The 15,483-nt window shown below is 38.8% G+C and overlaps 1 protein-coding gene across 1 annotated transcript in view; it reads right to left on the bottom strand.

Moving 5' to 3' along the window:
* The window catches only part of RANBP17 (RAN binding protein 17), a 322,388-nt gene that overhangs the window by 48,408 nt on the left and 258,497 nt on the right, over nt 1–15,483 (bottom strand). The window contains exons 21-22 of the mRNA XM_047076735.1: nt 10,891–10,998; nt 8,390–8,472 (exon numbers count right to left, since the gene is read on the bottom strand). Of these exons, the coding sequence (XP_046932691.1) occupies nt 8,390–8,472; nt 10,891–10,998 (191 nt within the window). The remainder of the gene's footprint in view (nt 1–8,389; nt 8,473–10,890; nt 10,999–15,483) is intronic.

Below are 15,483 nucleotides of genomic sequence, written 5' to 3' on the forward strand. Positions count from 1 at the left end.
ATGCTATGTCTTGGAACATCTTCCCTCTGTTCCTTCAATAGAGAATTGGCTGTATGGGGTCACAGTGTGGTTCTTTGCTCTATAGTCTACCAGTTCTCTGTGTCCTCAGAAGAATACTTAAAAAAAGAACGCTGAGGGGATAAAATACTATAGTAGTATCTTGTACCAGGAAGAACCGTTAGTACGAACAATGTTATTTCCTGGCTTATAAAGCAATCCCTTACATTGATTTACGTTTTCTTTTTCCCTCTTAATCTCTAAAATTTTAAGGTGATATTTAGCTGACAGCTCTATAGGTTGAATGTCTTCATTCATCATCAGAACAGTTATGGGAAGAGAACCACAAGCTTGCCGACATTCCTTTACTTTAGGTCACTCAACCCACTCTGTCTTTCGAGGCCCCTGGACATAAATGGTTTGGGACAGAATTGAAGCTATGAAGAGTGGAAAGGAATATAGTCTTTCCATTTCAGATTGAAAGAGATTAAACAATGCAGTGTTGATGAGGGGGCAGGAAAATAAGCAAGTTGTTGGGAACATAAATTAGTGTAATCATTCTAGAGGGCAATTTGGTCATATTTATTAAAAATATAAAAAATGTATAAATCCACTTCTGGACACATATTCTAATTCTAAAAGTTCATTACAATATCTACCTATCTACCAGCATCTGCAGTTACACTGTCTCCTGTAAAAGCCAACCCTCCAATATGTTCAACATATGCCATCTCCTCTTATGTACTTAAGGACAAAGCACCAATAAATTTCTCCTTTTTCTCCTATGCAATCTTGTTTTCCTATTAGATCAACTCACTGAAATACAGGCTATGCTATTACCTCTTCCATTTAAAAAAAAAAACAAAAAACACCTTCTCTTGGCCCTACCTCTCTGCTAGATAGTACTCCCCTTTGTAATAAAACCCTTCTAAAGAACTGTTTTCATTGTCTTATTCTCCTTTCATTCTCTTTTTTAAAAAAAAAAATTATTTTGAGAGAGAGAAAGGGAGAGAGCGAGAGTGAGTGGGTGAGAAGCAGAGAGAGGGAGACAGAGAATCCCAAGAAGGCTCTGTGTGAGCCCAATGTGGGGCTTGAATCCACGAACCATGAGATCATGATCTGAACCGAAATCAAGAGTAGGACGCGTAACTGACTGAGCCACGCAGGCACCCCTCCTCTCATTCTCTTTTATGCCCACTCCACTGAGAACGCTCTTTTCAAGGTTCCCAATGACCGCCTTGTTGCTAAATGTAATGGTTAACTCTTAGTCCTTATCTTACTTGATTCACTGCCAGCTTTTGACACAGTTAACTACCTCTTCTTCCTTGTCTTCCAAGGCACATACCCCGATCTTCTCTTCAGTTCTTGCTCCTTCTCACTTTCCTTTGCTGGTTGCTCCTCTTCTCCTTTACCCCTGACACTGAAGTGCCCCAGGACTCAAACCTAAGTCTTCTAGATGCATATTCACCCATCACCTAGGGGATCTTACCTTGGTTTTACAGCTTTAAATACCATCTAAGAGTCAATGACTTCCACATTTTTTCTCTAGATCAGACCTAACTTCCAAACCTCAGACTCAGATAGCCAAGTCTATGTTCAATATTCCTACTGGGATATCTAATTAACATCTCAAACTGAACAGGACCAAAATGGAACTTTTGATCCCTTTCACATGCATCTCAGTTAATGGTGACTTCATCCTTCCAGTTGTTCATGCCAAAATTCCTTGACTACATTATTTCTCTCATGCCATATTTCCAATCCATCAAGAAATCTGATTTGCTTTACCTTCAAAGTATATCCAGAATCGAACTATTTCTCACCACTCCCACTATCACCTTGGTCAAAGCCAGTAGCAAATGTTATTCATCTGCTCAAAACATTCTAAAGTCCCTCTATTTCACTTGAGCTAAAGTCCTGATTACTGTCTACAAGAATGACACTACATGACATTGCTCTTGTTATAACTTTCCCTTTTGTTTACTTTGCTCCAGCTACTAATCTCTTTGCTGCTCTGCAGACATGCCAGATACACTGGTGCCTCAGGACCCTAAAACTTGGTATTCTCTCAGTCTGGAATACTCTGCCCAGAGATATTCACATGACTAACTCCCTCATTTACTGCAAGTCTTTGCTCAAATGTCACCTTTACTTAAGTTACTACAACACCTTTCCCAATCCCTAGTACTTCTATTGTTCCTTCTCCTGAATTTCTCTTTCTTTTTTTAAAATTCCAGTTATTAACATGCTAAATAATGCCTTTTTCAGTTTTGCTCACTGATGTATCCAAAGAGTCAATAACAGTGCCTGCTGTTCCCAGGGTACATTTGTTGAACAAATGAAGCTCATGAAACTGCATGTCAAAGTTGCTTACTGAAACAAAGTATGTAATGGTGAAAAATTATATGTGTATAAAAAAATTACATTTATCAAAAGGTGAATGATTAAATAAATTATAATATGACCACAAAATGTAATACTTTGCAGCTATTTAAAAAGATATGGTAAGGGCACCTGGCTGGCTCATCCGAGAGAGCATACGACTCTTGATCTTGAGGTTTTGAGTTCAAGCCTTACGTTGGGTGTAGAGATTACTTAAATAAATAAACTTAAAAATCACTTAAAGCACACACTAAACTGATAATGACAGTTATCTTTGAATGATGAGATAATCAGGATTTTCACTTTCTATTCTCTATAGCAATTCTGAAATTCTGCAGTTTGCTAACAGAGCATGCTACTTTTTATATTTATATAATTTTGTAAAAGCAGCTACTGTCTGCTTGAAATGCCCTCTTCAAACTTCTGGGCCCTATTCTATTCCTTTAAAAAACTGTCCCTTGGGATGCCTGGGTGGCTCAGTTGGTAAAGCAATTGACTCTTGGTTTCGGCTCAGGTCATGATCTCGTGGTTGGTGAGTTTGAGCTCTGCATCAGGCTCCATGCTGACAGTGAGGAGCCTGCATTGGATTCACTCTCTTTCTCTGCCCCTCCCCTGCCCATGCTCTCTCTCTCTCTCTCTCTCTCTCTCTCTCTCTCTCTCTCTTAAAATAAATAAACTTAAAAAAAAGTTCTTCCTTGTTTGACTCCTCAGTTTGAGTTAGAAACTTCTGGGCTACCATAGCACTCTGTATGCTTCTCAAGTATAAAAGTGAGCGCAGTGCATCATAAGTCTTCATTTACTTGACTGAATCCCCTGAAGAACTCAAGTTCCTCAAGAGAAGAATCAGTAAGATTCTTTTTTGTGCGTCTTATTTCTTATCCTATCCATTGTAACTCTCACAATATCAGGCACATAGTAAATGCTCAGTAACTGTTAGCTGCATGGATGAAAGACTCCACTGAACCCTAAGCGACTGGTTGGACATCACTCTTCCTTATTTAATAGCTTATGTAGTATTATTTGCTTGTTTGCAAAAGGGGGCATGTCTGGTATGTGTGGATCTACTGTGGAACATGCTCCTCAAGGTCTTGCTTTTGTAAGCCACCTGATCCTGGTGCTGGTATCCTCAAGGTGTCGGTCATTCTATCATGAGCTTTACTTTAATACTACTTTGACACTCTATGTCCCCATCCAAGTTTCCAGTAAGATCTAAGGCCACGTACATGGTTCCTGGATAGTTTGTTTTCCAGAACTGTTATTTCCTGGAGACATTTATTAAGACTTTAGTTATCTCAGGACCAATGCGTTCTTCAGCTTTTCTTTGGTAATCAAACATAAATATATAATCATAATCCTTCGTTCTCACAATGCTTCTAATAGCACATGCCAGTAATTTTCAAGCTCTTTTACAAAAAACCCCACAAGTGGTCAAAAAAGTGATTCGCTTTTACAAACAAATCTGGTGCAACTATACAGCAGGGTGGTTCTGGTCAAAGTGGCAGTAGGGTGTCCTCCTCCCTGCTATCTGGAGGCCCACTATGGTCCTTTTCAGATCTCCAGGGCTCTGCAAAAGCCAGTTAGAAAACCATGGTCTGTTTTCTAGGTCACGATAAATAACAGTGGCTTGTACATTGCTTTACCAATCCAATTTAAGCATGTGATTAAGTCATACCTTAAATGCACCTGGAGCACATACTGCTTTAAAGAGCCCTGATGTAAATTCTTACATATAGTGAATACTCATGGCTGTTCCATCCATTTTTAAAGTTTAGATTTTCACACACTGAACTTTCTTAAATCAGGTATCCAAGGAGGGAATAAAAGCAGTTCTGCTTTGCCTAGTCTTATGAAAATTATCACAATTTCTCCCTTCTGTGCACTCTTCAACCAATAGATGTCACTAAAGATACCAGGACCCAGGGGCTAAAGGAAGAAAAGATTAGACAAATGGAAATTGAGCATAAAAAACATCCAGTTCTTAAAACTGAGAAGTAGGTTTCCAAAGTAATAACATTTATTACACTGCATGCAACATTTTAACCAAAAATTCAAGAAAAAAATTTCCTTTATTAAGTTGCTCAGGCTGAATGGATCACAGCACTAAGTTTTGAAATACACGTTCTTGAAGCAATTTAAAACTCATTAGAAATAATAGGCTTGGGCTAGTAGAAAATGTGGTAAAATTTAATCCTCATCCAAATGTTACCTGGGCTGTACAAACAGGAAATTGTTTTGTGCTACTGTGGCTAACCTCATTGCTGACCCCGAGCTGTAACGGCGAGAGCAGCTGAGAGCTGAAGCAAAATTAAAAACTTACATCAAAGTATATCATGACAGAATGTAGATAAATAAAACAGCATATCAAAAGTATTATTTTTCTGCCAGTCTCACTGAGCAGCGAGGTAGAGGTGTTCCACAAAATATGCAACAAATCAGTGCATGTGGGAAAGAGTCCTCCCCACTCTACATGGCCCCGATCACTGACTACCCAAATACTGCCCATGAGAGGTGAGCAGAGAAGAAACCCAGCGAGGGATGGGGACAGAAGGGATCGCAGAATGTTCTGGCCTCTTTCTTCCGAGGGCTTCCCTTCCCTTCTGCTTGGCTTACCAAAAAAATAAACACTGCTGCTCTTCTGTGCCCTCCCAATCTTTCCCTCACCTTCCAACCTCCTGGATGGCAGACCACATGATCACCCTCCATGAGCATATTAAAGACTCCAGAGGTAAAAGAAGGGGCAACAAGGCATTACAGAGGGTGAAGACAGATCAAATCAGTTTGGCTGATGGGGGGGTGGGGGACAGCACGGGAATCAGGGAAGGGTGATAAACATGTTTCTATTATTCTATGCAAAGTGCACGTGTCCAAGTCACTGCTGACAAAGTTGAAGGACATTTTGCCACTGAGCCTTTGATTTCCCTTAAGTTTTAGGACAGAAATCACCATACGTTAAAGAACAGTGCTTCATCATAAATATTCAAGGACAATCTTCCTGTGGCAGCTCCCAAGTGGCAATAAGGAATATGGAGAGACTATCGTTTGAAGTTATATAGACTTTGAATGAAATTCCAATTCAGCGACTTACTAGCTATGCAATATTTGGCAAGTTTCTTAATCTCTATGAGCTTCAATTTCTTCATAATAGTGATCACAGAAGCTAACTGGTCTAAGAGCTTTCTATGCACTACTGAACTGAATCCTCATAACCACCTTATGAAGTAGGTGTTCTTTTCTCTGTTTAACAAGAAACTGAAGCAAGAAAGGCTAAGCAACTTAGCCAAGGCCAAATGAGTAGTGAGTGGTCGATAACACTACTACCTTGAGGATCTGATAGGCTAATGTATGATAAATGGTCTAGTATAGGAATAGCCACATAATAGCTGATTAAAAAATAAAAGCTACCTTATTATTATTTCAAGCCAAGGTGCAATACCTTACTTTAATCCCTTAGTTTCTCTTTAGAGTAAGAAAGCTTACTAGCTTTCCTTCTCAAGAATGCTTTGAAGGTTTTTTTTCCCTCTTTATTCCTTTTCTTCTTTTCTCTTTTCTTCATCTTGTTTCTTGTCTTCCTTCCCTTCCTCTACCTCTGTCTCCTCCTCTTCTTCTTCCTCCAATGTGATCCTCACTTAGTTAACTTCCTCAGCTTTTGTTACAATGCCTTTCTTTGCTTATGTCAAACAACTGGACAGAGGACTAGGTAGCTTTTGAAGCCTACAGATTTGGCATTGTTCTGAGATTCTTTTTGGTGTCACTTGGCTGGACATACATTCTGCTCTAGGGGTCCAGTAACACTGGCAGAGAAATCACTGCTCTGATCGGTCCTACCGCAATAGTGAGTTAAGTCCCAAAGGAAAAATTACACACAGTGAAAGAAACTGGAGTGAGAAAAAGCAGAAGGAAAATACAACTGTGATTGGTAACAGAAATCTAACATGTGTAGAGTTAAAGCTCTATCAACTACTAAGAAATTCTTACATATACATACATTGTTTCATATGAGAAATATTATTTTCTTTTAAAAAGTGAGGAAATAGGGGGCGCCTGGGTAGCTCAGTCAGTTGAGTGTCCGACTTTGGCTCAGGTCATGATCTTGTGGTTTGTGAGTTTGAGCCCTACGTTGGGCTCTGTGCTGACAGCTCGGAGCCTGGAATCCGCTTTGGATTCTCTGTATCCTTCTCTCTCTCTGCCCTTCCCCTGCTCATGCTCTGGCTCCCTCTCAAAAATAAGTAAACATTAAAAAAATAAAGTGAGTAAATGGAAGCTAAGCACTTATTACAGGCAGAAGGAAGCAGGACAGCGTGGTCCAAGCAGGAGCTGAACAAAAAAGTGATGTGGTCAGTGAACCCCTGTCCAAAGAAGGCTGGTTCTATGAGTATAAGAGAATGGCTCTGGATTAAGGAGACACATGTTGGTTAAATGTCTATTCCATGTCATACCCTGTGCCAAGCCCTTTACCTGGAGTAGCTCACCTAACCATCTCGAATTCTAAGTAGGTCAGTAGGGAGTCAATATTCCTAATTTTGTGTGTGAGAAAACTAGGCACAAAGAAACACAGTGTCTTGGCTGAGGGTCATGGAGTTGATAAGGGCTGGTACTACGATTGGTACTCAGATCTTTTAATCTCCAAAAACTATGCTTTCTCTAAGATACCATTTTAGAAAATGGTCTAGACATGGTATTTTTGTATGCTAAGACAATGGAAGGAACTAGATATACACTGGAAGTAAAGCAAACTGCATTGAGAATATTTGAAAAGGGGTTCATTTTTACCTTTAAGAGGCAAAACATTTCTACTTTGTATGATTCTAATGTGTCTACTTTCAACAGATCAAAAATGGTGACAATGTAGTTGTTGGTACAGATGAACATAGGAGAGTGCAAGTTTACGGACTCAAATAGGTGCTTCCTGTAGTTTTCACACACTTAGAATCTGAAACTCTAAAAATCAAACGCACAATTAAAACTATGCATTTTTAACAGAGGCCTACAAGGCACACAGCTTCCTGTCCCAGAATGGGTTTTGAAAGTGAAAACAATTTAAAACAATTGTTTTTCTCCTTTTTTTTGTTTTTAAATAGGCTTTTACTTTTAAAGAAGTAATACATTTCTAGTGGTTGTTCCTACAGATATGCACAAATACACACGGTCTTAAAGAGGCTTTGCAAAATTTTGTAAAATCTGTTGGAAGGTTCTCAAAAAGAAATACGATAATCATGGGCAATTTTTGAGACTGAATGTACTCAGAGTTGGCTACTGATTTGGAAAAGCAAGAGCCGACAGGCAAAAAAGAAAACAGAGAATAAGAGGACACAGGAAACCATCTCTCAAGAAGAGTACTGTGCAGAGGCCAGCCAGTGCACGGCAAACTGGAACAGGATTCTTATCCATCCTACCCCCATCCCCAGGATACATAAAGGTCTCAGTGAGTTGAGAATTTCATTGATGAAGCTGTCAGAATTGGCAAGTATTAGGGTTTATGGTAGTTCTAAGGCTCGATTCTAACTGCGAAACAAGTTTTGTGACAATAATTGAATAGGACTATCTTTACCATAGAACTCTGATTCTAAGAGTGCAATGCCCAAAAGTTCCCTGTAATAAAATGTTTACTGCCCTTTAGCAGGATATTTTTCCAAAATTCAGTGCTGGTGACATATTGGTCTAAGCATTCCTTGATCCATGATAGCAAATTCCCTGATGTAACTTTTCGCAATTTTGAATACGCTACAACTTTTCAATATTCTATCTAGTTGTATTCCCTTTGCCTACTGACACTGCAGTTTTATCCAAAAGAAATTCATCAAGTTGGTCAGGCATGATTTGCAGTCAAAGGCACGCTGCTTACTTACTTCTCCCGATGCCAATATGATAGCTACCTGGCTTTCTGCACTATTACCTACTTCACAAATTCATACAGATAGGAAGGTTCAAAAGAACAAAATAACTAACATCTTTCTTTCCCCCAAAGAGATAAAGTTATATTGCAGAGACAAATATGGAAAAAGATACTCACCATAAGTGCAAATCATTTTACTAGCTTCTCTGAAGAGAAGAATTCCATTAGGAGATGATACGTCAAAATTCAAACGCTGGGATCTAAAAAATACAGCAAAAAACCAGACTATACGTGTAGATAAAGAAACCAAATGTAGATTTAAAGTGCCTAGCATTTTCATTTATTAGAAGTAGCAGCAGTATAATGATCCCTTTTAAAAAATGTCACTCCATTAAACAAGTGTCGATAAAATATGTAAAAGATACTAGGACAGTTAGGAAGAGTTAATTTCATTCACTGACTGATTCAAAGATTTCAGTTGTATCTGTCAAAAAAATATCCTGACATCCCAAATCGTAGACTTCTTACTCTCTTCTCTTTTCATGCAAAGTGGCTGATAGATACTAATAAAATACTCCAGGGTGTGTATCTGTAAGTTTATATAAATACCTGTATAGAGGTTTACATTTGTGATCTCCTGTCGTGCCCGATAAACATTTTTAAAACAAATTCTAAAGTGACAGATAGGAGATCTAGGTATTTTTTAATACTGCTCATATGTATAATTAATCATCTGATACTTCAAGCATATTTCAAATACATGAAATTACATTCAGACTAGAGTTTCCATTGCACATGGCTCAAATAAAGAGAAACAAGTCCTAGGAGTTCTAAATAAGAATGATTCTGCTTCCCTGGTTTCTGACAGGTAGGGGAACAGTAGGAACAGGATAAAGGATTGACATATGCCATCCTGACATAATACTTGCTTTTTAACATCAGTTTGGTTTCAGTTGGCTCTGATATGCCTGGTCTCTGTGCTTTCAAGAAATAATGGCATGCTTTTTAAAGGACTAGCCAAAAATATGCAGATAGGTCATAGCAAAGCAATACCAAAAAAGCAAAGACACTTGCTAAAGTCCTTCTGCCAGGAATGATGAATTGTTGCGTCTTCATGCTTTCTCAGAATGCTTCAGAATAAGGTGCAGTTCTAACTTACTAGAAAGATTGTGAACTTTTGATTGCTGGCATACAATTATTGACTAAAGAGAAACGTACATACATATTTCACGTTAGATTCTAGAGAAATACACACAAGGTAACATGTTTTCTGAGATCACAGATTTTCACTAGGTACTCCTAAGGACAACTGTGTTAGATAGATACGAATCATTTGCTTATGGCAGGTATAAAGTACTCGACAATATACAATGCAGTAACTTTCCCCCTTAGTATTAAATGCTATATCAGTAATATACAATATCAATTATCTGGTTGAAAAACCATAATTTAATCAAACACAAACATAGCCACCCTTCCTACAGTATCTAAGGTACATAGGAGAATGGTTTTAAAAAACAGCTTTTAAAAGAGTAATACATTTCTTCATTTGCCAGGTCTTTTTCCACCTCTTATTTAATAAATTTTAAATTATTACTGTGAAAAACCTAGCACCAGAGATAAAATTACAGCTACAGTCCATCCTCCTTCCCTGTGTGGGTATCTCCCTTCCAACACATAGTTCACAAGAGGAACTGAGGAAACACGATGGCTAAGTGACAGGTAATTTGGTGCTAAGCCATATTCACAATGACATATTTTAAAGAGGTAAAACCAATTACCTTCTTGCAGCTTTTGTCCTCTAGCTACATCTTTGTTAATATTTACACGCAGAGTATTTCAATCTCTGCTGGTCCGTGCAAATTATAAGGTCAACTGGGCAATCTTTAAGAAGTTGTAGTTGCTGTTTTTTTTTCACTCTTAAAAATTTTTTAATGAATGTGGAGAAAAAGGAGCCCCAACACACTGTTGGTGGGAATGCAAATCGGTGCAGCCACCGTAGAAAGCAGTATGGAGGGTCCTTAAAAACTTAAAAATGGAACTACCATATGACCCAGTAGTTCCACTACTGGGTACTTCCCCTCCACCCCCAAATGAAAACACTAATTTGAAAAGATCTATACACCCCTGTTTACTGTAGTTGCTATTTAAACGAAAATTTTGAATGCATAAATCATCCACATACATGCATCTTGGCAAAGAGGAAAAGGATAACTTAGTTGTCAAAGCAGGGACAATCCCTGGGGCTCCTGAGACAAACTATGTGTCCATGAACTGCTCTGGGACTCAGTTCCCTTCTTGAAGAAGGAACCATCTCAACTCAGAGACCTCTAAACTTCCCTGCTCTCAAATTACATGGAATTGCAGTTAAGCGATGAAACAGTTAAAACAGGAGCCCTTCCTCCATTTGCCTTTGAATATTTTAAATAACGGTGGCAGTACCTTCCAATTTTTTTCCAGTTCCCTTAGTCCCCTTATACACCTAAATATACTATATTCTTTTTCCAAAAGGTCTCAACCTTATGTCTCTAATTCTACTGCTTTCACCAGTTATCTTAAAAATTCTGGGTCCTGAGTTCTTGCTAAGCCTTGACTATATACATACCAAACAGGAAAATCTGACCTCTAGAGACTGCTGCCAGATAGCAGATTTTTTTCTCCCCCATTGCACTTCTTACCTGTTTTGCATCAGTTCTGCCATAAGTTTCAGAATGGGAGTTGTGCATGCTGGCTCTCCGTACCACCGTTCGATAGTCCTCTGAAGAATGGGAAGATACGTTGGGTACCTTTTATAAAGCCTGTTAAAGAACTTAAGGGTCAAAAGAAATATTGTTCCTGAAAATTAGCGGCACCTCAAAAGCAAAAAGAGAATCTACATTTCTTCTGTGTTTACTAAGCAATGGGAATTTTATAAATTGCTCCCTAACCTGCACAGCTGTATGTTTGCTGGGGATTGTAAAATGATGTGCTCTGATTTGTAACATATCCCATACATTATATTCTTTTGTTCTTGGTATACTCTATAAACAAAAGACACTTTTAAAGTATCATATAAGTAACACATTTAAAGAAATGTGCTGCATACTGTAGGAAAGGAAATAAATTTAATGAGGATAAAAACATAGTTGAATTGTTAATATCAGTTTCTTGGGCATCAAACAACTTAAGAAAAAGTGTCATTTCTTGTGAAAATTTAAAAATACATAGAAGGAGAGGGAAATAGTAATAATAATCCTTATCTATCTATCTATCTATCTATCTATCTATCTATCTATCTATCTATCTTCCAGCTTAGAAATTATCTCTTTTTGTTTTTTTAAGTTGCTGATTTGCTCTGCTTGGTCCCACTGTAGCTCCAAGGAATACTGGAGATGTTAGCTTGAAGAAAAGCTTTGCGTAACTTTTAATCTACTCAGGGTCAGCTAAAAGGTAGTCCTATGTATACCCAAGGAGAAATTCTCAAACATCTTCCTCAATAGTAAGAAGTGTATGCCTCTGATAAGTCAACGGCTGAGACCACCAGAACCTAGATAACTCTGACTCACCTCCACTGGTCCTTTAACCCTTAACTGGGGCCTCCTCCTTGCTAAATGGACACATAAATATAAAATTGAAGCTTAAACTGCAGCACACACACACACACACAAAGCACCTTGCTATTCTACTCCTTCATTTCTTCTTTTCCTATTTTCTAAGTTTCTCTGTTTCTGATGTTTTCCAGTATACTTGTCTTTTTGTTTCAGATGAAAGTGCTGAAAGAACTGAATTACTTAGTGGTGTTCCTTTCCTGTGTGTATGGGTAGAGATCTCCATGGTGGAAAAGACCACAATTTTCTTCCTTGCTCTTTAGAATACATTTCAAATTCTTTAGGATGGCATACAAGGCCCTTTAAGATATGGTCCCTGTGGACCTTCAGACTCCTCTTTCAGTATTCCTGCCCCATCCATGGTTCAGCCACTCTCAATTCCCTGCAAATCCATGGTTGCCAACTCTCGTCTCCATTCCTCTACACGTGGCTTCTTCTGCCTAACTCATTCCTGTCTTTCAACACCTAGTTCAAGTTGCGCTTCCCCTGGGATGGTGAAACTTTGTTTTGTCAAAAGGAATCCATCTCTTCCTCATCTACATTCAATGAGCACTCTGACCCCGTATCTCTTACAACAAACTTATATTAAGATTGATTGCTTTTGTTATCTGCCTGCCCCATTAGTGAGTTTCTAAAGGGCAAAGACTGTGCTTCCCTATCATACCCCTGCTATTGCTATCTGTCCTTCAGATTTCAATATAGATGCCAACTAGTCCAAGAAGCCTCCCTGGCCTTCCCGTCCCCCAAGACTTGGTTAGGTGTGTTTCCTTTGTCTAGCTGTGGTACTGTGTGCCAGTGCCTTCTAACTACTCAATCTCTCCTATTAAATACTTTTTGAGGGCAGGACCTAGGCACTTGTATGCATGGACCTGGCACAAAGCAGATTTCGATAAATATTTGTTGCTGTCAACCTGTCAACCTAAAAATCAAGTAGAGCATATTTGATTAGAACTACCTATTTCTTCCCTTTTAACTGTGCATTTCACTTTGAAGCTCCAGGAAATAATTCACGTAACTTTCAACGAAAATAAGCCTTCCAATTCTTTAAGAACCACAAGCTCCCTAAAATTTCACAAAGCAATACTTTTGTCTCCCTTTGTTAAGGCTTTGCATTTGTGTGTGTGTGTGTGTGTGTACACACACACACACACACACACACACACACACACACACAAAGAATTTACCTAAGAAGTATTTACTGAAGTCCTATTCTGTAACTGTCTATTCATTGTTTTAGACTCTCTGGAGCCACCAGTGAGCCAAACATTAAAAAATTCCTGTCCTCACGGACTTTATATTCTAATAAGAAAAGACAGAAAATAAATAAAAGACATACATAATATGTTAAGAGAGTACTACAAAGGGAAATGAAGCGGAGAAGGGAGATAAGAAGGAAGTGTGTGTGTATATATAAGGTTTCAGTTGGATAAAAATGAAAAAAACTGAAATCAATGAACTTAATTATTAACTCTGTTTTGGCTATTGTCAGATAACTTACTGTTTTTTCTATGTAGCAAAAAATCTGCTATTTTTGATAGATCATAGACACTATGTGGTATTTACTGTGCTAGGGGCCGGGGATCCAGAGATAAGTAAGACAAGGCTTTTATTCTTAGGGAATTCATTCTCAAGTCTGCATGGCTGACACATAACAGAGATTCTCTGAGTACCAAAAGCAATGCCAGAGAAGCACAGGTGAGAAAATATTCCACCAGGAGACCTCCTGAGCACAGACTCAGTGATCTTTAGTGGGAAAGCATCTGGAAGGCTAGCCAGGAAACTGACAAGACCCAAATCTCAGAATCAAAGAGGATGAGAAGCACACACAAGCTCCTTTGCAAGGCATTCACAGGCATTAGAACCATCATATTTTTCAGAGCACACTGCATTCGCTATGGGAGAAAGCCGCGGGACATGAGGGGATGCTCCCTTTTCTGTGTGGAATGAGAGTAGTGCCAATTCTAATATGCTTCTGACAGAGGTGACTGCCACAGAGAAAATGAGTGATTACTGGAAAGCAGAGTAGAGGTCTACCAAGCTGAGAGGTTAAAAGGGCTTCAGAGTGAGAGTGCCAGACTCAGATTACAGGGTGAGAATCAGAACCCACTCTACGAGTTTAATTTTCTAGTGGCCTGTGAGGACTGCCTATTTATGGAAAGAAGGAAGACAGTGGGAGGGAGCCCTTAGGTAGAAGAGGCACAGACCTAACCACTTTCACCCAACCTTCTCGATGAATTCCTAACGTCTACATCAGATGAATGGAAGATCAGAAGTGTTAATAATATAACATAGCCTTATCAGATGCCAAATATAAGAAAATGAAAAGCATGAGGTTTCCTTCTTGACGATGACCACCCATCCATCCACACAACCAGCAGTCAGTATGACTGGACCCCAAGGAAACAGAAATGGGAAAACACATAATTCTTTCCCTCTGGGATCTCACAGTAGGGAAAGCACAGTAACATCCTAGAAGGCAACAAAAGAGTTTTTGTTAAAACCGTTCAGAGATAGGGGTATGAGGATGTGGTTCCAGAACAGAAACAGCCGGCCAGTTGAGAGATTATTTTAAAGGTACTCCATGAATGTGAAACAGGTGTATTTTTTTTTCACAAAAGCAAATGCTGTTGGAAGTCTTTCTCTCCTGTCTAGCAAATGTCTATTTTTCAACACCTCGCCCAACTTTCACTTCCCTGGGAAGCCGACGTTTTGTTTTTGTTTTTTTTTTTGCCCAAAAGCCAATCTCTTCGTCTTACGTATTCATATGGTCTTTTGCATGCCATCTTTGTGACAACCCATTGACTGTTCATTAGTTGTATGTCATATCTACGAGATGGTGACCTTCTAAAGAGTGATCCGTTTTATTCGTTCTTGTGAGAAGCAATCCTTTTACTCATTCCTCAGGCCTAGCACACAGCACTGTGTGCTTGCCGAACAGTGATTTTTTTTTCAGGTTTCCTTTCTTCCCTATTTCAGTCTGTCCAACATAATGCCAATTATTTTCTTCTTGAGGTACAATTCTGATTTGGTTAGGCAGTCACAACAACTGCTCCATGCTATCTATGGGATAGGGTCTAAATTCCTTAGCCTGATATTCAAGGGTCCCAGACAACCTGCATTTCCAAGCACAAAATAAGTGGTATCTACAACAAAACATCTTCTCCACTACCCCCTTCCAAACCTTGTGCTTAGGCCAACCGAAAACCTCTTATTTCAGAGTTCCAATACTCTAATCCTATGCATTTGGTAAGATCCAGAGAAATATCTGTACTTTCACAGAAACCTTCCTGATTCCCCAGCTAAATGCAATCACTCTATTTGTATCTGTTGGTATGGCACTTATCACCTTCTATATTTTATTACAGTCATTTTTGTATGTATCTAGCAGGTTCTATTTAATTAGAAGCTCATTTTGGGGTAAGATTTGAGTCTAAGTAATCGACATCCCTCATGAAACCTAGCACAGTCCTTAGCCAAATTTGCTGAATAAGTGAGCAAATGGGATTCCTTTGTCTCATTTCATATTAGAGAAAAGCACTAACAACAGTTAGTGGAGTATCCACTTTGTGCCAGACATTGGATTAGGCCGTTATATATGTCCATTCACTCATTTCTTATGCTATACTTGTTAGACAGGTATGATTAGCTCTGTTTTGTGGAAGAGAAAACTGTGATTCTGATACA

This window comes from Lynx rufus, unplaced genomic scaffold, assembly GCF_022079265.1.
Source record: "Lynx rufus isolate CCGP_SWC_20201006 ecotype Redwood Valley unplaced genomic scaffold, mLynRuf1.p SCAF_1, whole genome shotgun sequence".
Classification (NCBI taxonomy): domain Eukaryota; kingdom Metazoa; phylum Chordata; class Mammalia; order Carnivora; family Felidae; genus Lynx; species Lynx rufus.